Source organism: Xiphophorus couchianus, chromosome 5 (assembly GCF_001444195.1).
Source record: "Xiphophorus couchianus chromosome 5, X_couchianus-1.0, whole genome shotgun sequence".
NCBI classification, from domain to species: domain Eukaryota; kingdom Metazoa; phylum Chordata; class Actinopteri; order Cyprinodontiformes; family Poeciliidae; genus Xiphophorus; species Xiphophorus couchianus.
Window position 1 is genome coordinate 7,529,850 of NC_040232.1, and position 24,120 is coordinate 7,553,969.

Below are 24,120 nucleotides of genomic sequence, written 5' to 3' on the forward strand. Positions count from 1 at the left end.
TGGTCCTTTATTGACAGTTACCGTGGTTGCCATGTCTATTTTGTCTTGATCTATGATGGTTGCCATGAACGTAGAGGACATCTAATGTCCATAGTGTTCACCAGCACAAAGTTCTCCCACTCAGAGGATTTATAAGGCATTCTGCGGAAACCCAGATTGCCGATGCTACCCGGATGAAGTCGCCATTTACCACCACTACAGGTAGAACTATAACACCGGTTGTATGAGTAGACTTCTGAGCTGATTTTCTATAACTGGTGTTAGATTTATTTATCTCTAGTTCAGCGGTTATTTGATTTGCAACCAGCCAACTTGATAAATAAGTGAAAAAGTTTGATAATTCGCCTAGTTGAGCAATCCAGGTAGCTCTCTTTGTTGACATAATTGTGACACGTCTGGTTTAAAATCTTAACAGCCGGGTCCGTGTCAGTGTGCTAAATTAACACATTTTTGCTTTTTGGCTACTTAATATTATCACAATATTATGTGTTTTATTACGATAGTGATAAAGTAATGATAAAAAAAGTCCTTAAAAACTTGTGGTAGTCTTCTCTGGTTGTATGGCTGGGATTGGTCTCCACTGCAATATTTTGAATTTAATTAAATTGAATCAAAGCCCCGCAAACAGAAATACTGCTCTTATTTAAAAAAAAAAAAAAAAAAGAAAGAAAACAATTAACCAAAGGAAAAAGTTGCATATAAATGAATAGACCGTTTCAGCACACCACACAGACTAAGTTGGAGTTTTAGCCTGCAAATAGTAGAAGATATTGATATTTATTGCTGCTCTCAACCCGACAATTTTGTCGTTTGGGGTTAGCAAATATTGCAATTATTGTTGTCATGATGATTTTACTTATGGAGATTTAAAAAAAAAAATCTCTAATACAACAATTGCCCATCTGTTTTGCCAGGCAACCAGGCTGATAGATTATCTAATAGATTTTAAGATTCTTTTATTAACTTATAAAGTTTTAAATTGATTAGCTCCCCCTTATCTTGGGGACTTTTTACAATTTCAGTCTGTGTCCAGAACCCTACGTTCAAATAATCAGCTTTTACTGACAGTTCCTCGGACCGACTTAAGAGGAAATGAGATCGGGCTTTTTCGGTTGTTGGTCCTACTCTATGGAACAATCTACCTTTCCAAATTAGATCTGCCCACAGCCTGGATCATTTTAAATCGCTCCTCAAAACTCATTTTTATTCTTTGGCATTTATTTGAAGTAGTGTTTTGATACTCAGTTTTTTATCAATTTGTGCTATTGTCGTTCTTGTACAGCATTTGGTGCAGTTTTACACCTGTTTTTAAAGTGCTATATAAATAAATTTGACATTGACATAAAAATAAAATTAGGCATTCAGCTCAGAAGACACTTTTTCCTTCCACCTAATTTTCCACGCATGATGTTATTCGACAGCTATCAAGTTCGCCGTATTTCCCGTGATTATGTGGGTCATGATTTTCTATTTTAAAGATACCTTTTCCTTGCTCTTGTGTGAACTTTTAATCTTCCAAGAAACTGACTTTTATTTCTTAAATCATGATATGTAAACTGTGGAAATATACAGAGGTGGACAGAGTACTTAAAAATTGTTCTCAAGTAAGGGTAACAGTACTTCAGCATATTTTACTCAAGTAAAAGTAAAAAGTAGATGTCCAAGAAATTACTCAAGAGTTAAAAAATATTTGGTAAAAAGTCTACTCAAGTACTGATTAAGTGATCAAATTATCAATCATTTAATATTTAAAAATTACATCATCAGATGGACCAAAATGTAAAGTTAAGTGGAAATTTTGGTATTTTAAGGACAAAAATAACAAGAATTCATAAGTAACAACAACAAAAATATTCAGGTAAAAGAAAATTTTTCCAAATCAGTTTTATTCAATAAAAAAAACTTATGAAAGTTTAACATAAACTGCAGGTGTGTGTCTGTCTGGTGAATTTTTGGTTAAAACGTTTTTGTTTTTCATTCAGTGGGTAGAAATCCAGAAATTTTACTCAAATAAGAATAGAAATACTTCATAATAAAATTACTCAAGTAAAAGTATAAAATACAGCGTAGTATAAATATTCCTAAAAGTACTCCTCCCTGAATGTAGCTAGTTACTCCCAAACTCTAGAAATGTATATATTCCTCCTATGTATGATGAATTTATAAAGTTTAGGTTTTGCATACTGAATTTTACTTTGGATGATATTTAGTGACCTCCACCTGTATGAACCTATAAAGAAAAACAACTCTTTTCTGGCACACTTTCTCTTTCTACAGATGTGTTTTGAAATGGCGTCCGTCTAAAAGGAGGTCAGGATGAGGGACTCCTGGCTCTCTGAGCTGGTCTCAGGCCTGTGTCACACGCCGGAGGACGACCCTTTTCCTCTGTGGCAGGATGGGAACCTCAGTCCCTGCTTCAACCAGCTCGTCCTTGGAGCCTTGCCTCACGCTGGGATGGCGGTTTTCAGCGCCTGCTACCTTAGCATGGCTAGGTAGGTCTGATCCCCAGTTTTAACTACCTTATATACACATCCCTGAATATTTAAAATGTATTTTTGTTTTAATACGTGGTTCAAGTGAATGAGTTAGTAGACGTAAAGTTATTTTATGATAAAGTTAAATAAAAATGCAAGTTTAACAATTTAGACAAAAATCTAAAACAAAAAACACTATTATTTAATTACTATTCCCGAGGTCCAAATAAATGTGTAATTTAGTACATTTATGTCTATGTTTTAAAAAAAGAAACGTTTTAAGTCAATTCTTCACTGTTTTTTGTATTGGCCGATGCTAACCCTCAGATATCGGTATCTGTATTGGAAGTGAAAAAAGTGGATCAGTGCATCTGTAGCACTTCTTTATTCGTCTCAGGTCCAGTAGGTTGACTTCACAACAGACGCACTCAGGTTTACTGTATTTATTCTAACAGAGGAAATCAAATTGGTGGTTAGCATCAGTCCAGCAGCTTCTGCCCCTGTACATTAAATAAAATACATTAAATAACCCTAAACAAACCACACAGTAATAGCTCCCAATGAGCAGTTAACAGCATTTAATAGTAAAATTAAACACTGCTAAAATGAACAACATTAGCTGTAATAGCAATTAAAAACATATACCAAATGTGTATATGTAAAAATTACACAGAAAACCCTGTATATAAATAAATTTGTCTAAAGTATGTGTTAAAATATAATACATGTAAAAGAAACGGAGCTGATCCTGATATATACCACAGTTAACAGACGGCAACAGAAAAAGGGGGAGGAGCTGTCAGTTACTGGTTGCTATGGTAACCACCAACTGCCAAGAACAGAACTTCCATAGCAATGACAGCCGGGTTTTCAACCCCCAAAAAATAAATTTGACGAATAAATAAACAATTTTTTACAAACTTCACATCTTTAATATTACTAAAATAAGATCATGTTTACACATTCAGAATAATGGACTCCAAAAAATAATAAAAATTAATGAAATGAATAATAATAAACTAAAAAATAAATATGAATATTTCACTTTTTTATCTGTATTTCAGAAGCAACCTCCTCCAGACGTCGGCTCCGTGTGGCTGGACGCTCCGACTGGTCTCGGCGCTGCTCGCCGCGCTACTCTTCACCGCAGACGCCATCTTGGTGGGCATCCTCCAGCAGGCGGACATGTACCTGGATGTCTTGGCTGACGGCTCGGCCCTCCTGGCGTGGCTGGTCCACTGTAGCGCCATCGCAGTGCTACTCAGGTCTAGTTTCAGGAGAACCAGAGGACCGCCGCTGCTGCTTGCTATCACTCTCCTGTTGGTGCCCAACATTGTCATCACCTTGATGATCTACTACGACAGCCAGGAATATTTTACAGAACCAATTAAACTGACCAGGTTGGTCCTCACCTCAGTCAGGGCGTTTCTTTTACTCGTTTACCTTCTTGCCTTTGCTTTTCCTTGCATCGGTGAGGCTGATTACACCCTTAACATAAACACAGTGGATGGCTCCCCACTCCTTCCAGAGCCAGACACAGGTGAGATAGTCGCTGAGGACGGAAGCGACTGCCTGTCTCGGCTCTTCTACCTCTGGTTGAATCCGTTGCTTAGGCGAGGTCGGCAGGGAGATTTGGGAAGACCACAGCATGTGTATCACCTTCCCTGGAAGCTGCGCACCAGAGTTGTTTGGCGATATTTCCACCAGTGTTGGGAAAGGTGTCGAAAAGGGGCAAAAAGAAGCGACCAGCAGGACCAGTGGCCTCAACCGATGAACGGTTCGGACTCTAAGGAGGAGCTGTTGAAGCTTGAGGGGGATGTTGGGTTGTTGAGAGTGTTGCACAAGGCGTTTGGGTTGCGGTTCTACCTCCTGGGTGTGCTGAAGGTGATGGTGATCTTATCAACGTTTGCAGGGCCTCTCTTACTCAGCAGTCTGGTGAACTTCATTGAAGAAAAGGAGGCTCCTTTCAGTCAAGGCGTTGCTTGTGTGTTGGGCCTCTTTGCCACAACCCTTGCAGGTTCTGTTCTCCGGAACATCTACACCTTTCAGATCTCCAAAGTTTTTCTGTTGGCATCCGCCTCGCTTATGTCGGCCTTCTACGACAAAACCCTGCAGGTGAGCAGCTGCAGCCTGACCGAATTCACGTTGGGAGAAGTGGTCAACCAGATGAGCACCGACATCATCCGCGTTCTCAACTTCTTCAACAGCTTCCACGAGCTCTGGAGCCTGCCCTTCTGCTTTTTTGTCACCCTCTATCTGCTGAACCTCCAGGTTGGTGCAGCTTTCCTCGGGGGACTCGGTGTGGCACTGATGCTGGTGCCGTTCAACAAGTTCCTCGCCTCCCGTATCCTTAGCAACAACACGCAGATGCTTAAATACAAAGACGACCGCGTCAAGGTGAGATATTCATCTTTTTGTTTTGGGCAACACTTTTAGAAGTTACTGTGAGAATGTTATTATCATACTGGCTTGTCATATAATATCAAGAGGCGGATAGAGTATCCAAAAATTGTACTAAAGTAAGAGTAGTACTACTTCAACCTATTTTTACTCAGGTAAGAGTAAAACGTAGCCGTCCAAGAAATTACTCAAGTTGTAAAAAAGTATTTGGTAAAAAATTTGAATAACTGATGAAATTATCAATCATTTAATATTTAATAATTGCATCATCAGACAGACTAAAATATAAAGTTAAGTGAAAATTTTGGTATTTTAAGGATGAAAATGACATAATTCATATAAGTAACAAAAATAACAAAATCATTTTTCGTAATCAGTTTTTTTTCAATGAAAAACTTTAACAAAACCTGCAGGTGTGTGTCTGTGTCTGGTGAATTTTTAGCTAAAACATGTTTATTTTTCATTCATTGGGTAGAGAACCCAGAAATTTTACTCAAGAGTAGAAATACTTCATAATAAAATTACTCAAGTAAAAGTAAAAAGTACAGCGCAGTAAAAGTACTCCTAAAAGTATTTTTTTTTATATAAACGATGCTCAGGTAAATAGAACTAGTTATTACCAAACTCTCATCATATCTAAGTCTGTCACATAACGATCTGTGTGATTGAAATAAAAGTTTTTGTTAAATTAGTGTTTTGTTTTCAGACCAGTCAGATGTAAAAGGTGTGAGAGAGACATTTTAAAACAAAAACAATTGTAGAAAACTGTAGAATGTTTTCTATAATTTTCTACCCTGTAGAAAACTACCACAAAAAATAAGTAATATTATATAATCGTGAACTGATATTTTTTTTAGTTCATTTGTATTGTTTTTATCTCCAAAGTGTGGTACTGGAAAAGTTTGAAAACGTAATCATGAAAATGCTTGAAAAGTTCTTGAATTTTACTGAGTGAGAGGTTTGCTAACCCTGCGTTTCAGAACCTAAAAGGCTTTTTGTTTCTTCCAAAGTTAATGACGGAGATCCTCTTTGGCATCCGTGTCATTAAGTTCTACAACTGGGAGCCTCATTTCACCCAGAAGGTGGCCAGGTGTCGGGAACAAGAGCTGGCACACCTCAAGAACCTCAAGTACCTGGATGCCATGTGTGTGTACATCTGGGCCGCTCTGCCTGTCATCATCTGTGTCCTCACCTTTGTCATATACGTGCTGCTTGGACACCAGCTAACAGCCGCTAAGGTAGAAACAATTTTTACTCTACTGGCTGTCTCGAATGTTATTATGCTTTTATGTGAAGTTGACGTTTATGACACCTTATTTTCTGGATTTTATTCAACTAGGAATCTCACACTGAGATGCAATAATAATATCTTTCATACATAAATTGAAAACTCAAAGACAAACCGTGTTCACTAAGCAAAACAAATGGAAATAAACCTTTATTCAAAGGGGACCTATTATACAATACTTACATTTTGAATGTTTTTATACTTCCATTTTTGTTTCTACTGCTTCTACAAACAGCCCAGGCACTTGAAAACAACACCCAGCCATTGTTAGGAAAATGAGACATTTCAAAAGCATCCTGATTGTTGAGTCACACTGCGCCGTTACTTAGCAACCCCGGCTGAGCTCCAACACATTTGGTCGGCTGGTCTCACCGCTGTATGGGCTGTACAGTGGCTGCTGGAAAAGACAAGTGTTTTGTTGCTGACTTACCATCCAGAAACCACTTGCTGCGTTCTTGTTGGCTGTGCACGAAGCTCCACGTCTGCTTTTCAAAGATGTACAGCTGTACAATTGCGCATCTGTTTGCAGCCATTTTTTACGTGTGATTATAAACGTTGAGCTGGGCGGTGTGGCCAGCAGCAGCTTATTTGGATTTAAAGACATTCTGAAACAGGCTTTATGTATGTTTTATGTATCCTAACCTGTTTAAGGTCACCTTTTAAAAAAAAAAGCTATTTTGTGGCAATAAGTTAAAGTTTTTTGGTGTCAGGAAAACGAGCAGTTTGCAGCGTATCCGACACAGAGAGCGAGAAAAAAGGTAGTTTTGAGTTGTTCATCGGTTTTTCTGCGTTATTTTCCCCTTTGCTGTGGCGCACTGCACTGAATGAATAATTCTTACGTCTCCAGGTTTCATTTAGTTAACGGGATTGTTTCACCGCAGCAGCGCGGCTACAGATGACACATGGAAGAATTATCTTTTTTCCCTCCAGCGCTGTGTGGATGTAAACAATAACATGCTGGGGGTCCATAAAATATGAAAATGGAGCATTTAGAAGGTTTTGAGGTTTCCTGCCCCTTGCAGGTGTTCACCACCGTGGCGCTGGTGGGAATGCTGATCACGCCTCTCAATGCTTTCCCCTGGGTGATGAACAGCATCCTGGAGGCCAAAGTGTCTCTGGAGCGACTCCAGCGCTACTTCAAACTGACCAACCAGGATCTGGAGGCCTACTACACCCAGGGTGGGATTCTGCTATTTTATCTAATACACAAACCTGTAGCAATTAATCAGTCATTGAAATGAGCATCATCATTTTCATTTAGATGATTAAATCTGAATTAATTATTATCACTAATCTGGGTCAGTAAATTTTCTTGTCCTGTTATGAGTCAGTTTGTAATCACTTTGTTTAATTTGTTGTTCTTTTAGTGCAGTAAATTGAATGAAAACCTTAACATGCTTTTAAATAAAGATTTTGGCTCATTATTGAGTCGGTTAGTGAAATACTTCATTATATTGAGATAAGGGTAGGATTAAATAAGTCAATCACATAAAGAAGTGTGATTTATATCTTTAAACTCTATCGTAACTGTATTTAATCAAGTTTTTAATTTTATTGGTGTTTATTGAACAAACAGTGAAAAAAAAAAAAAATACAACATTTAAAATTGTTATTTAGTTCCAGTGTGAAGTAGAAGTTTGTATTTTTTGTATTGTATATCATGATCGATTTCTTATTGTGATAATAATTTTGATTTATTGTAACAATAAAAATCAATTATTCATAATTTTTCTCTTTGGGTGAAGAGAGAAAAACGATAAAGATTGAGCTCATTTTAATTGATCATATAATTAATTGATTTATTGCTTATTGTAACAGACTTAATCGGTGTTTTTTTTTTCTGCTGAAACATGAATTATTTGTCCACAGTGTCTTCTGAAGACACCAACCAGACGTCCATCCTGCTGAGCCAGGCCACGTTTTCCTGGCGGCTGCCCGACGGCGGTGAAGTGGGAGAAACAGGAAGTGGAGCTGGGACAGGAAGTCTGCTGCTGCAAAACTTGAATCTACATGTAACTAAGGTGGATTTGTTGCTTCATGCTTTGATTGTCTTCATTCCTTCTTGGCTTTTTGCTCTTCAACATTCCTGCAGAACTGGTTAAGACAAATACATGGATCAGAGATGTAGCCAAGACGTGTCTCCAAAGTTTTAGTTATTTACATTCCAACCACTTTTATATTACATTATGCATGTTAAACAATTAAACAGCAATATGTTGTGTAACTTTGACTGGTTTCACATAAATCAGTGAGAATTGCATTACATTGAATGATAATATGTATTATTTTTAGACTTGCAGCTAACAATTAATCGATGATTAATTGACTAATCACAAAAAAATTTTCACATTCAGATTTTTTTATTTAACAGCTTAAGCTTATCTTATATAATATTAGAAATACATAAAATAAATGATTTAAATCCTTTTTCAAATAAGAAAATAAACATTTTATTGCCTAAAATGCAATAATATAAGTTCCTTTAGTGTATGTTTGATCATTTGTAGCAAAGGATTCAATAAAAAAACTTTTAACATCTAATTGAGATAATTTCTTTTACAAAATTTCAAAATTATGCAACTCAAAGTGTTTTGGATCGAACATATTTACAGACAAGCATTTTTTAAAATCTATTTATGAAAGGTATATCTCTTTTGTGCAGCTTTAGTTTTATTGCTGCTCTAAATATGTTTATTCTTCAAGCAAATGGAGGTTTATTGAGTCTTTAGGGGTTTAATCGATTACTAAATTAGTTGACGATTATTTCAATAATCGATTCATTATGATTAATCCAGTTAAAATTTCAATTATTTTAATGAAAAAAAATGGAAACATTGTGATATTCTGGTTTCAATCTGCTTAAGTTAAAATGAACAGTTTAACAGCAGCTGTAATTCTAGTTTTTTGTGGGTTTTTGTTCATTTTTCCTGTCTACATCCTGACTGTCCTTCTCTGGACAAGTTTATGTTTGTTAGCCACCACATTGTTTTTTTGTTTTTTGCTTTTTTTTACTTTTGCACAACAAAAATGCTAAATCTTACCAAGTATTTTTTTTCTTATTTCAAGTGGAAATATCGTATTACTCTTGAAATAAGACAAATCTAACTTAGAAGTTACTTTTAAGCAAGATATAGAAGCTTGTGTTGAGAAATTAATTGAATAAGAAATAGTTCTAGTTCCAGTGGCAGATAATTTAACTTATAACAAGACATATTCCTCATACTATAAGTGATATAATCTGCTAGTGGAACTAGTAGTTTTTCATTAAGAATGATTTACTTAAAACAAGCTCCTATTTGTTTCTGAAAAGTTACTTATAATTTAGTTTTGTCTTATTTCAAATGTAGTAAGACATTAGAAAACAGACAAAAAATGCTTGGTAAGATTTTGTATTTTTGCAGTGTATATTGTCCTTATTTTTGAATGTGTCTGCTTTTGTTTGTAAATGCAAAATGTTTATATTTAAGTCAGATCAAATTCATAATCATTAGCTTGGAGCTAATAATGGTGCAATAAATTTAAATATAATAGAGTATTTGGGTAACACTAATAGTTCGTCAAACACTGCAAAAACACAAAATAGAAATCTTCTTTGATCATAAAATAGAAAAAAAGTATTTTTTTCCTCTACTTTCTAGTGCACATTTTTAAATAAACTTTAAACAAGATAAAACTAACATATAAATAACTTTTAAACAAGATAAAGAAGCTTGTTTAGAGTCAATAATTTCTTAATATTGATTAAAGAGTTTTAGTTCCACATAAAAAAATGTTATAAGTGAAATAATTTGCCAGTGGAACTAAAACCTTTTCATCAATAATAAGGAATTATTTACTTAAAACAAGCTGAAAAGTTACTTGTAAATGAGTTTTGTCTTATTTCAAGTGTACTTAGATATTTGCACTAGAAACTGGACCAGAAATACTTTGTAAGGTTTTGTGTTTTTGTCAAATCTGTTCATTTTTCTGGTGTCCATGTGAGCAGCATTGTGTGTTTTCCTCAGGGCTCTCTGGTGGTTGTTGTGGGGAAAGTCGGCTGTGGGAAAAGTTCCTTACTGGCGGCCATCACTGGAGAACTCAACAGGTACCGAAACTGTTTCTATCTGCAGAATGGAGTTAAATTCACAGCTTTATTTGAGAGTATTTAATTGTCCTCCTCTCTGCAGAATCAGTGGCATTCTCTATGTGGCAAACAGAGAGGCTGGTTTTGGTTTAGCCGCTCAGGAACCGTGGATCCAACACGCTTCAGTACGAGACAACATCCTGTTTGGAAAAGACTACAGCGCTGCTCTCTACCAAGCTGTGATCGAGGCCTGCGCGCTCTCTGACGACCTCGATGTACGATTTTCTCATAACTATTTAAAAAAACTGTAATTTCACTGCATTTTCTTATTGATTCTTTTATTTGTTTCCAAGTTGTGTTCGTCATTTTGCCACTTCTTAAATTTTTTTGGCATTCAGAATGAAGCTGTCTCCCATTTTATGTTTTGTACCATCTGTGCATTGATTCAAACATCCAATTATTTAAAGTACACTGTAAAAAACGCCTTTAGTTTAAGGTAAAAATACCGACAGCGATAGTTGCCTGTATTTTAAGTTAGATATGTTTTTTTACAGTGTAGCATCTTGTTGTTTGATGAGGGAATATAAAGTATTCAGGGACATGATTTTGAGTATTTTTTTGTAATAATCTCTCTGTATTAAATTTAAAAGCCCAAATATTCATCACCATTATTTACTGTATTTCAGACACAATATATGAATCATATAAAGATAAAAACAAACTAAGTCACAGTTAAAAAAGATTCTCAAACCCCACTCAGTCCATGAAGTAGAAATATGCAAAATAGAGCTTAGTCGTAGTGACAGTGTATTAAGGCAGATAAATTGATATATGATATGAATATAAAAGGATATTTTTTTATGTGCAGAATTTGGAAATGGGAAGTAAATTGCAAAAACACAAAATGTTACCAAGTATTTTTAGTCCAATTTGTAGTGAAAATATTTTAGTACACTTGAAATAACATGTAAGTAACTTTTCAACAAGACATCGGAGCTTGTTTTAAGTTAATAATTCATTTATATTGATGAAAATGTACTAGTTCCACTGGTAGATAATTTTACTTATAACATGGGAAAATGTATAATAATAAATCAAGCAATCTGCCAGTGGAACTAGTATTTTTTCATTAATATTAAAGAATTATTTACTTTAAAATAAAATCTCTGTATCTCGGTGAAAAGTTACTTCTAAGTTAGTTTTGTCTTTTTGTAGTGTAATAAGATATTTGCTTTAGAAACTAGACCAAAAACACTTGGTAAGATTTTGTCTTTTTGCGGTGTGATGAAAAGGTGAAGCTCAGGTCGAAATAAGTTTGTGTTTTGTGGTGAATTGACTGGGATTCGTTTGTGTTGTTGCAGGTTTTACCAAACGGCGATAAAACAGAAGTGGGAGAAAACGGAGTGACTCTGAGTGGAGGACAGAAAGCCAGGCTGGCCCTGGCCAGAGCGGTTTATATGGTCAGTCAATAATAATCATATTTTATTTAGAAACCAGTTTATATTTAAGGTAAAGTTTTACACTCACACTCTTGTTTAGTGTTCTTACATCCACTAAACAGAGACAGATCAGATCAAGTTTCACCTGCATGTCCAGGAGTTAGAAACTCCATGAAACAACCAGCAAAGAAACTCAAAGGTCTCTGATAAAAACTGAATCTAGCATCTGCACAACTGTAGCTGAAAGCTAATCATGGCTAGGGCTATCTATATGTGTGGGGAATGAAGGGAGGATTAGCAGATATGATAAAAACAGATAAAATATTAGTATTATATATAATACTGTTGTTAGTTTATAAATCACTGAACGGCTTAGCACCACTATACATTAAAGATCTGCTGTTGTCATAGCAACCCTCCAGACCTCTCAGGTCTTCTGGTTCTCTGCATCCCCAGAACCAGAACCAAACACAGAGAAACAGTATTCAGCTTCTATGCACCACAAATCTGGAACAAACATCCAGAAAACTGCAAAACAGCCGAAACACTGAGTTCCTTTAAATCTAGACTAAAAACCCAGCTGCTTTTTGAAACATAATCAGTGAAACATTAATGATGGCACTTGACTAAATGTAATGTTGCTGACTGTGATTTATGATTTTGTATTTTTGTGTTTTTATGATGTAAAAAACTTTGAACTGCCTTGTTGCTGAAACGTGCTGTAAAAATAAACTTTGGTTTGATTTGAGTCTTTATGAATGTTTATGACTGCTGCCATAAGGTGTCATTCGAAATATATATATATATATATATATATATATATTAGGGGTTGAACGACTACATATTTTTTAAGGTCGACTACATCATGATAATAGTCGAGTCGATGTCGACTAGTCGCGGTGACGTCATAGTGACGTAAGCGCAAAAACCCTTCACAACTACTTGGAGGCTTTATTAGCTATTTTCACGGCAAATATTGACGACCCCCCCCCCCCCCCCCCCCCCCCCACACACACACACACACTCTCCCCTTCTCCTGCTTTTACTAAGTCTATTATGGAGATTCTTCGTGAGCAGCGGGGAAAAGTTTGTTGCACAAAGTCGGGTCTGACTTTTTTTTTCTAAACACCGGCTGATGCTGATGATCTCTGGATAGTTACTATAGGAGTCAAATGATCACACTGACTACATGGTGCTTTTGGAACATCACAAGCCAAACTTGTTATGAACGGATCCCGTTTGGTTACAGCTGAATTCAACGAAACCACCTGCTTCTCCTCCGCCCGATGCGCGGCAGGAAGCTCTGCTGACTCAGCAGATTGAACGATTTAAGATATTTTCTAGTCAACGTCAACATGATAAAAGTCGAGTCGATGTCGAGTTGACTAGTCATTGTGACGTCATAGCAACGCAAGACGCAAAGCTTTGGAGTAACGTACAGGCTTTATTACCCGTTTTCACGGGTCCTCGATCTGTTTTGAAGACGCCATTTTGTAGCCAGTGTTCTGTCAGATCTGCTGTCAGAGTGTCATACACTTCTGACAGCTGATCTGATGACACTTCTAAGCACGAAGTGTCATTCTTAGCACGAACTCACGGCTATATATATGTCAGACAAGTATACACTGTCATTACCAACTACAGGCTTTTATTTAATCAGCAGCTGTCATTACCACAGAGCTTTATTTAATCAGCAACATAACATCATAATGTATCAGTTAGATCGTCGTAACAAAGACACTCTCGAGCCGGCTAAGTGACATCCTTAGCGGGAAGGGGGCGAGTTTTAGACGGCTCGTGTTTTGTAGTGGACTGCAGCTGCAACTGCATCTCCTTTTAAAAACACTGTAAAACCACAAATATGCATCCATCTACATATCATTTAAACTAATGTATTAACTTATTTTTCTTGTGTCTTGTGACGTATACTGTGCTGTCAGATCAGCACAGGCTGTCACCACCGGCAATCACATGACTGCGACTAGTCGACATAAAATGTAAAAACTCGCGAGACGTCCTATAGTCGACTAGTCGACTAATTGGTTCAACCCCTAATATATATATGCTGTGTATATATATATATATGCTTAAAGGAAATCTGCCTTAGTAATTTGCCAGTTTGAAATTGGGCTTTGTCTCTTTAAGAAGCTCCTACTCTCTCCGACACATCATCACATCAGTGTTGTAATCATGTGAGCCTCCATCTTTTTTTCTGGCCTCCTCATAAGGACAAAGAGATCTACCTGCTGGATGATCCGCTTGCAGCGGTCGACACAGATGTGGCTGAACACCTGATGAAGAAATGCATCCTGGAGCTCCTCAAAGGGAAGACCAGAATCCTCTGCACCCACCGCATCGAGTTTGTGGACAGAGCCGACATGGTCATCCTCATGGACAACGGAACCATAATTAAAACAGGTAGCAGCTGAACTCTGTTTACTGAAGACTACAGTTGTTTCTACGTTCTGAGACGCTATGTCTTTCTTTCTGGCTAAAGTTTTTAAGCTGTCACAGCAAGTCGGGAACTCGTTTTTTTGTGTCCCCAAACTGCAGTTCAAGTAAAATTATTACAGAAATAATTTTCTTACAATGAATAATATTGTATCCATTATATTTGTCTTTTTACATATTTTTATCCACATGAAGCCACACAAATACACCCGTTAGCGTTGTTTTATACATGCCAAACCCATAGGGGGCAGTGTAGTGCAAAACTAAAACTTATATCAGCCAATCAGATTGGGAATCATGTCAAAGCAAGTCTGTGGATATATTGACGCATTATTTGTCGCGGGACCCTAAATTTCAGTTTTTCCTTGTATACACAAGCTTTTCTAATATAAAGAGCCATGTTAATCCAGAGACATTTACTCAAATTCTGACTTTGCTTCACTTAAATCAGCTTTTTTATTGTTTTATTAAACTTTGTTAAATTTACAAAGAGACCCAAATCCTGTTTTTATAACTGAGAGTACATTTGTTCAAGGGAACCTCAATGAATTTGAAAACTAGATGCCTTACTTTTAATACAGAAAACGTGCAGCATTTTTTACAGTTTTGGATATACCATGAAAAACACGACGGAGTGTTAGGGCCTGGCCCAGAAAAAAAACCCAAGACTAAATTACAAGAATAAAGTTGCAGTACTACGGGAACTCCAACACAAAAAAACAGTCTTAAAACTGTGGTAAAATGAGGAAGGTTGAAAAAAATAAGTTATTCTTTGGTTTTATGAATAAGAAAAAACTTAATCTGTCAACACATCAACATCAGATTATTATAATATAATAAGATAATAATTTGATGCAGATGTAGTATTTACTTTAATTGTATTCTGGTAATATTCTGACTTTGGTCTCATATAATTATGACTTTATTCTTGTGTTACTACTGTGACGTTATTCTTGAAACATGACTTTATTTTTGTAATATTATGACTTGCATGAGGTTATTGTCATAATACTATTACTTTATTCTTATAATTTTATTACTTTATTCTTGGTATTTTGTTTATTTTTTCTTAGCATGGCCCTAATACTTTGACGTAAAAAAAGATCACTTTTTTTTTCTTAAATCATCACTGCGCTACCATATGAGTGCCGTAAACATATTTATTTTGTGACGCAAAGAATTGATCTCAAACGATTCCTGAGTCACTATAGATTAATTTTAGTTTTTGTTTCAGTCACTGTGACCATATTACTGTAATCCTTTAGTCCAACCAGAGACATGGAGGAAGAATTTGTAGTTTTATTCTGCAGTTACTTTTTGTTTTACAGGAACGCCAGCGGAGATTCTCCCTCTGATTCAGTCTGAGCCAAAAATGGGGAAAAAGGATCCCAAAGCAGATCAGAAAGGTACGATGAGGTCCTGCCCGAATCCTGCAGAATAAATCTCTGATTAGGGATCATCTCTAATACTAAATACTTTAACTTTAGCTGAGACAATAAAACTGTGTGCTGAATCAGCTGTAGCTACTAAATGAAAGCTACTTTAACCTGATGCTGCAGGATAAGAATCTAATTTCTGTTTTATTTTCCTGATTGAAACCAGATGAGCAGCAGAGTGAGGATGAGCTGGCTCCTCTCCCTGATCTCTGTGTGGACGACGATCCTGATCTGCTGGGCGCGGAGCAGAAGCGAGTGGGTGGACTGGCGTGGGGAGTGTACAGGACCTACTGGTTTGCTGTGGGTGGGATCCTGGCCGCCGCCATCTTGATGTCTCTGCTCCTCATGCAAGGTCTGGAAGACCAAAAAAGACTCGCTGCTCTGACTCGAAATGTTTATTTACTAGAAAATAATCAGGAAAAAATATAGCAGTCGAATCTCAACGCAGTCGGGCTGAAAGCAAACGTTATGTGTGATTATATAAGAAACAAAAAACAACAGTGGGTCTGGGACAATCTACAGCATCGATGAGAGACGATCTTAGGACTAAAATACAGTAGACAAATTATAAGAATATTTAGAAATTAAGGTAAAACGATCTTAAAGTGTCAGTAATGTGTAAAAAAAATAAAGTTGTATAGTTGTGGCTGATATTTCTGAATAACATATTTTCCATTTAGAATCAAGTTATTTATCAAAATTATAAATTTTTGTTTCTGCAATCCTGTCAAAACATTACGACCAAAACCCTGCAGCGTTGAAAGTCATTCCAAATCCCACCAAACTTAAATACAAATAAATAAATTAATGATTCAGTCATAACAGAAAATACAGGCAACACTATTGGGAAATTTTAAGATATTCTTAATGGGGGATTGTAGCAGAAATACAATCTGTACAAATTACGATAATATCTGCTATTAATTTTGTGCTCTGTACATTTATGTTTTAAGCCTCGAAGAACGTTTTTGATTGGTGGCTTTCCCACTGGATCTCCTCACTGAAAACCAACGGTTCCAGTTCTGCGAACGATTCGTCTTCAGTCGGTCTTGTTCCTCCTCAAGTCCTTCTTTTCTCACCTGGACGCTTGATGTAAGTTATTCAAATTGAAAAAATCCTTTAAATAAGATGAAGAACTCGGTATAAATATTATTTAACTAAAAAATTTGAATTCCCTGAAAAAATATATTTTCCTCCCTCCATCCAGAAGCCCTTTGCCCTCTGTGGAGGTTTTTGTTTCCACCAACGCCACCAGCAACGTTAGCTTCTACCTGACCATCTACAGCTCCATAGGCGCCTTCAACACCGTGTTCACAGCGCTTCGGGCCTTCCTCTTCGCCTACGGAGTCATCTGTGCTGCTTCTGCCATCCACAACCGGCTTTTGGACCGGGTCCTCCAGGTACGCTGCGGCGTTTGGCAGCAGTGGCTAACGGTTAGCGGTTATATGGGATGACTGCTAAGTAGAAAACATCAGTTAAAAGCAGTGATTTGATAGTATATTCACACTTCTTGACATTTTGTCCTTTGTTACAAATTTCAGTGTGATTTATTGGGATTTTACATGAGAGCTCAACACAGTGGATTGTGTGTTCGTGTACAATTGTGAAGTGGTGAAGAAAAGGGTACAGGCCCGAGACGATAACAAATTTTGCTAGACGATAAATTATCCCAGAAATTATTGCGATAAAATATATTGTTATTTTGAGATCCGTTTTCAACTCATATAATGACAATAGCATAATAAGCCAAGCTAGCCCTCCATAGATAATAAGCTTTCATTTCTAAAGAATTTCTTAAAGGGGCGTATTATGAAAAATTCTAATTTTGTACGTTTTCATGTTTCCATTTGGGTCTCCGCTGCTTCTAAAAACAGCTCAAGCGCATAAAAAACACTCACTGTTTTTTTGGCAATAAATTTATGTTTTTTGGTGTTTGAGAAATGAACCCCAGCCTAGCCCGGCCTGTTGCCTAGCAACCCAAGCTGAGTTCTGGAACGTTTGCTCAGCTGGATTTACCGCTGTATGCACTCTACAATGGCTGCTGGAAAAGACAAGTGTTTTGCTGCATCCTTGTTGGGTGTGCATGAGGCTCCACTTATGCTTTTCAAAGATATATAATTGCATAATTTGTACTTTTTATCAGAATTTTGACATAAATCTCAAATTTGCCAAATTTGGGGCAGGCTTTTATTGTGGATAAAGTACAGGTTTACTAATCCTATAACAAGGAAGAAACAGTAATGTGATTATTTTCATATAGTCAGAACATAATTGATGTATATCTAAGAATGTTTGGTTATTTATTTGGATTTTAGCATAAATTGACACAGAATTATAATTCCAAGGGGAAAAAATGTGGTACTAATCTTTTCCTCAAATATAAGACAAGATTTGTTAAAACAAGTTAAATTAAAATATACATTCTTAGTTGAATGAGAACTATGAAATAGGCATGCATTGATTTATTGATACCGATTTCCTTAATTTTTTATATTTATTTTTAAGCCAATCTTATCCACTGATCTTACCTACCTCAGCAAATGTCTAAAGATCCACCTCTGTTCTCCTGTTAGAGCGGTTTGACGGACAGACCAACCCACCAGGTCATATCTGCATGTTCGCAGTTAACAATAGTCACAACATTGATGCCAACTCAGCGACTTTCTTGTTATATTAAGCCACATTTCAGACAAAAAAAAAGGGTATCGGCCAAAATTGGAATTGGCATTTCAGACTTTTACAATATCGATAATCAGAGATTGGCCAAAAAAACCTCAATCGGTATATTCCTGCTATTAAACAGAGTAAAGAAAACCTGTTTTGTGTTCCTCTCCAGGCCACGGTGACTTTCTTCGATGTCACCCCGTTGGGTCGCATTCTCAACCGTTTTTCCTCAGACTTGTACAGCGTGGACGACAGCCTGCCGTTCATCCTGAACATCCTGCTGGCCACCGTCTTCAACCTGCTGGGCATGCTGGTGGTGATCAGCTACGGCCTGCCCTGGGTGCTGGTGCCGCTGCTGCCCCTGGCTCTGCTCTACTACCGGATCCAGAACTTCTACAGACACACGTCCCGGGAGCTGAAGCGCCTCTGCAGCCTTACCCTGTCGCCAATCTACTCGCATTTCTCTGAGACGACTACTGGGCTGGGAACCATCAGGGCGAGTTGCAGCGCTGCCCGGTAGGAGGCCGGGAATTACAGTAACGTTTCTCCTGTTATAAGCGAAACAATCTCCCAGTGGAACCAGAACTTTTTCATCAGTATTAAGAAATGATTGACTGGTCAATGTTTCAGCAACACATGATCAATATCAATAGATAATACATCTGATGGAATATTCAGTAATTTCACTGAACTCTGATCCAGAACCGCAAAGCATTCTGGGGGATGTGGCTAGATGAAAAGTTTTAGCCGCTAAACTTCTCACAGCTAGCTAAGCAAGGTTGGTGGAATCAACTAACTCCACCAACCTTTGGTTACCTAGCAACAACCTGCTGAGTAATATGTGGTTACCTAGCAACTACTTGTTGAGCAACTAGCGCAGTAACAGTTTAAGATTTTGCTTCTCTGCCTTTTAACTGCTTAAAAATAACAAAAAAACCCGCAGTGAAGTGAAAACTGTGAATAAAAGAGGAAATGTCAGCCACCAGTTTGGCAATATTTCAAATATTTAAAACAAAAAAAAAATCCTAATCAATAATTATCGATATCGGCTTATGTGAAACGTTTATCTAATTTTTCAGCCATAATCATATGTGTGACTCTGTTTTGAAGAAGGAAGAACAATCTGGAGTGATTTCCCCTGTGTCAGGTTCAGGGAGGAGAACTTCGAACGTCTGGACCAGTACCAGCGCTGCCTGTTTGCCAGCAACGCCGCCATGCAGTGGCTGGACATCCGTTTGCAGCTGATCGGCGTTGCCGTGGTGACGGGCCTCGGAGCGATAGCGGTCATCCAGCACCAGTACAGCGTTGTTGATCCAGGTGGGACAGATCGGACACCAGTAAAGGAGGTGGTTTCTGCTGCTCAGACTGACTGGCTGCTGTTGCTCTGCTCAGGTCTGCTGGGTTTGGCCCTGTCTTACGCGCTGTCCATCACTCAGCTGCTGTCTGGCCTCATATCCAGCTTCACAGAGACGGAAATGCAGCTGGTGAGTGTGGAGAGGACGGAGGAATACGCCACTGAATTACCAACTGAACCACAGCAACTCAACGCCCAGGTAAGAGCTACACTTCACTGCAGAAACACAAAATTTACCAAGTATTTTTGTCTAGTTTCTGGTGCAAATATCATAGTAGTTAGTAAACAAAACAAAACGTACTTACAAACTGAGGTGGGTAGAAAAAGTAGTTCTACTTCAACATATTTCTACTCAAGTAAAAGTAAAAATTAGCCATCCAAGAAATTACTCAAATGAGAGTAAAAAAGTGTTTGGTAAAAAGTCTATTCAAGTACTGAGAAACTGATCAAATTGTCAATCATTTAATATTTAAAAACTATATAGTGAGATGGATAAAGTTAAGAAGAAATTTTGGTATTTTGAACTCAGATTGAAATTAAAATAATTTATAGATTTACAAAATAAAATCGGGCAAAAGGACATTTTTCCAAATCAGTTTCTTTCAAAATAAAACTTATGAAACTTTAGCACAATCTCCAGGTGTGTGTCTGAGTCTGATGGATTTTTGGTTAAAACATGTTTGTTTTCATTCAGTGGGTAGAAAATCCTGAAATTTTTCTCAAGTAAGAGAAGAAATAGTTCATAATAAAAATACTCAAGTAAGAGTAGAAAGTACAGCGTAGTAAAAATACTCCTAAAAGTACTTTTTCTTTTTCCCCAAAATGTTACTCAAGTAAATATATCTAGTTACTACACAACTCTGTTTTAAAGAAACTTCTTAGCAAGATTTAGGAGCTTGTTTTAAGTAAATAATTCCTTAAAGAGGCAGTATTATTATATAAAGTTTTTTAAAAAATCTTCTGTGACTCCCCCACTCAGCTCCTTCAGACTAGCCAGCAGCAATTAGCAAACACCTGGTGGAACTGCAAATCTGTAGAGCTCATTATAGGAGTTACTTCTGAGTGAAACGCTGGTAAAAACTGTCAAAGGATTAAGAGAGGAGCGATGGTGAGGACTTCCTGAAGGCGGAGTTTCAGGAGATTTTAAGACAAACTGACATAAAACCTTAAATTGTTTCATATCAGTTTTAAAAGTCAAGACTCTTAAGAGAAACTTTGACTTTAAAGTCAAGTTTCTCTTATATATCATTTTCATAACAACTGAAGGTATCATAGTTATTTGATTAAATGGCACCAGTTGCCTGGAAAATACATATTAATATTGATCAGATTGATGAGATTATTTCACTGATAACCTGGAAAAATGTCTTGTTATACGTGAAATTATCAGTTTTTTTATCAATATAAAACAAGCTCCTTTATCTTGCTAATATACTTGTACGTCAGTTTTGTCTCATTTCAAGTGCTGAGATATTTGCACTAACAGCAAATAGACCAAAAATACTTTGGTGAGATTTTCTGTTTTTGCAGTGAAGGACCACAAGCCAATAACTAAAGCAGCGAGTTTTAGTGCAACCTCAGCCATAAAAACTAAAGAGGAAATCCTCTTCTCGTCCTCTTTCTGGTTGTGACTCCAGCTGCCTGCCGCCTGGCCCCAACATGGCTGCCTGGAGTTCTGCGACGTGGTTCTGGCCTACAGAGAAGGTCTTCCTAACGCCCTGGACGGAGTCAGCCTGGCAGTGCGACCCGGGGAGAAGATCGGCATTGTGGGACGCACGGGTTCTGGAAAGTCCACCATGTTTCTGGCCCTGTTTCGCATGGTGGAGCTCAACCGGGGGAAGATTCTCCTGGACCAGCTGGACATCAGCTCTGTGGGCGTCGCCCAGCTGAGGTAGGACTGGAGCCGCCGTGGAGGCGTCTAAAATCTGACGAAACCAGTCTGTCGGTCTGAACTTCAGGTCTGTGCAACCTGGGAGGACCGCGAAACATTTGTAGTGACTATCAAATGTTTACGTATCCATGACTGTAATAGCGAGACGAGGCCTTTTTTTGTGTAGCATATTTTATCAACAAGGCAATAATTCAAAGTGCCTTACATGATTAAAACATAAAATAACAACAAAATGCAGTGGTGTAATAGGAAAGTGATGGAAATCTCCAGGATTTTAGCAATCTTTTTTGTTTTTAATCTATTCATTTATAATATGAATTATTGTTTCTTTTTTCTTTTTTATTCTTTAAAATAAAATATTTTTTAACTTTGTTTTTTAATTATACTTAAAAAATACACACTGCTCAAAAAAATAAAGGGAACACTTAAACAGGTGTTTAACACTTAAAGTGTTCCCTTTATTTTTTTGAGCAGTGTACTTATTTTCAAAAGAAAAATCAAAGCAAATGGGATTTTAGCCTGTTTGTGTTATTTTATTTTATAAATTTATATTTATTAATTTTTTTGTTCATTTAAACAAATAAGTTTTGAGCCTTTTTATTTTTTTAATTATATATATACTGTATATATATATATGTATGTATAAAATATACAGCATTTTATACAGACAGTATAGATATAAATTAAAAAGTGTTCATAACCTGTTTTTATTTAGTTCATTTTTTTATTTTAGCCTTTTATTACAATCAGATTTATAATTTTCTTTAGTTTTTTAAAAATCTTATTTTGTTTTTTCAAGACAAATTCGGGTTTTTTTAGCTTTGGTTTAAAGGAACTCAGTGTTTCAACATCTTTGCAGTTTTCTGGCAGTTTGCTCCAGATCAGATGAAAACTGGTCAGCAGGTCCAATCAGATGAATGCTTTTCCCTCTGTGTCTGTATAGATCTCTGTGTGAAAGAGGCTCATCATTCTGTGTGGTTTCGTTCTGGTTTTGCAGATCTGGGTTGGCCATCATTCCCCAGGATCCCTTCCTGTTCAGCGGGACCGTCCGGGAAAACCTGGACCCGTGTGAGAGACACGAGGACCAGCAGCTGCTGGACGTTTTGGATCAGTGCCACCTGAGCGCCGCCGTCAGCAGGATGGGTGAGCGTTACTGGCAGGAAGTTCACTCTGTCCCATGATGGACTGGTGTAGACGTAAACACTGGTTCGGGTCTGTGGGTTTCAGGTGGCCTGGACGCCGAGGTCGGGGAGCGGGGAAAGTTCTTCTCTGCAGGACAGAGACAGCTGCTGTGTCTAGCCAGAGCTCTGCTAACTCAGGCCAAGGTGAGTCTCACATTTATTTCTTTATTTTGAACAGACAAAAGTAAAAGCAAGAAAAAAGAAAAAGAAAATTAAAACAAATTATCATCATGCCAAGTGACATGCAATTTTATATTATCTGTTTGAAAAGGAGCAGGTAGAAGATACAAGATCTTATAATTTCCTGCACCTTTCATACTCATCAACTTATAATCAATTAAATATCCAAACACCAGAAAAACATAAATTACTTATCGTACAACTATAACCAAACACTTAATTAAATTTTTAACACAAAGAGAAGGGAACACAGACAAAAAGGAAAAGCCAAAAAATCCATCCATTTTCTGCTCACCTTTGTCCCTAATGGGGACAAGGGCCAATAATTTAGGCCAATAATTCCTTAATATTGATGAAAAAGTTTTAATCCCATTGACAGATTATTTTACTCATAACAAGCGTCCTTGTTATAAGTGAAATAATCTGCCAGCAGAACCAGTACTTTTAAAAAAACATCAATATTAAGGGATTATTGACTTAAAACAAGCTGGCATTTCTTGTTTTAAGTCAATAATCCCTTAATATTGATATTTTTTAAAAAGTGCTGTTTTAAGATATTTGTACTGGAAACTAGAACAAAAATATGTCGTAAAACTTAATAGGATTGTTTTGTTTTGTTTTTGGCATTGAAATAAGCTCCATTTTAAACAGTTTTTTAAGCTGGTTTATATTTGCACTTTGTTTGAAATAATCCTTTAATCCATTAAATAAATCTACCTCCCACACAGAAGCTGTCATTTGATACACAAAACAGATTTTGGTTGTTTTAATGAATAGTTTTTTAAATTTCCTTCTCCTCTTAACCTAAAACATGTTTTTGTGATTTCTTACTTTAAACATGAATTGTACAGTTTTTAATTTTACAAGGTCCCAGAATTTAAGTACATTTGATTTAAAAATAATGATAATGGATTCATATATTCCTAATTTCCTGCTTCATGTTGTATTCTGATTTTTTTTTTTTTTTACGGCTGTAAATTTGTTTTGAGTTTTTTCTTACTTCTGTTTTCACACGATCTTTACCAAGTTTCTAGTGGTTCCTGCACCTCTGGAAACCCTAGTGATAAATAATCTGACCTTCAGATGTAAATATTTAAGAGTAAAATGCTGATTCTTTCCTTCGTGAAGGTTCTTTGTATCGATGAAGCCACAGCCAGCGTGGACCAGAAGACAGACAAACTGCTGCAGCAGACGATTAGAGAGAAGTTTCAGGACAAAACGGTTCTCACTATAGCCCACAGGTTAGATGCTCTGTCATTTCATCTTCTGTCCCCCAATTTGGTACCAGAATAAGACAAT

General features: G+C 36.9%; 1 protein-coding gene across 3 annotated transcripts in view; it reads left to right on the forward strand.

The window, feature by feature from the left end:
• abcc10 (ATP-binding cassette, sub-family C (CFTR/MRP), member 10) overlaps positions 1–24,120 on the forward strand; it is a 28,495-nt gene continuing 4,375 nt past the window's right edge. For 2 of the 3 annotated variants that reach the window (XM_028017371.1, XM_028017372.1), the window contains exons 1-21: positions 1–201; positions 2,278–2,492; positions 3,539–4,871; positions 5,885–6,112; positions 7,185–7,341; positions 8,032–8,183; positions 10,167–10,246; positions 10,329–10,500; positions 11,587–11,685; positions 13,893–14,082; positions 15,444–15,521; positions 15,718–15,903; positions 16,505–16,643; positions 16,759–16,951; positions 18,388–18,731; positions 19,363–19,532; positions 19,608–19,768; positions 21,207–21,460; positions 22,458–22,603; positions 22,688–22,785; positions 23,950–24,062. In XM_028017371.1, the coding sequence (XP_027873172.1) occupies positions 2,317–2,492; positions 3,539–4,871; positions 5,885–6,112; positions 7,185–7,341; positions 8,032–8,183; positions 10,167–10,246; positions 10,329–10,500; positions 11,587–11,685; positions 13,893–14,082; positions 15,444–15,521; positions 15,718–15,903; positions 16,505–16,643; positions 16,759–16,951; positions 18,388–18,731; positions 19,363–19,532; positions 19,608–19,768; positions 21,207–21,460; positions 22,458–22,603; positions 22,688–22,785; positions 23,950–24,062 (4,469 nt within the window). In that variant the 5' untranslated portion in view covers positions 1–201; positions 2,278–2,316. Of the gene's footprint in view, positions 202–2,277; positions 2,493–3,538; positions 4,872–5,884; positions 6,113–7,184; positions 7,342–8,031; positions 8,184–10,166; positions 10,247–10,328; positions 10,501–11,586; positions 11,686–13,892; positions 14,083–15,443; positions 15,522–15,717; positions 15,904–16,504; positions 16,644–16,758; positions 16,952–18,387; positions 18,732–19,362; positions 19,533–19,607; positions 19,769–21,206; positions 21,461–22,457; positions 22,604–22,687; positions 22,786–23,949; positions 24,063–24,120 lie in introns of those variants that run through there. The other variant, XM_028017374.1, reaches the window with a different exon arrangement.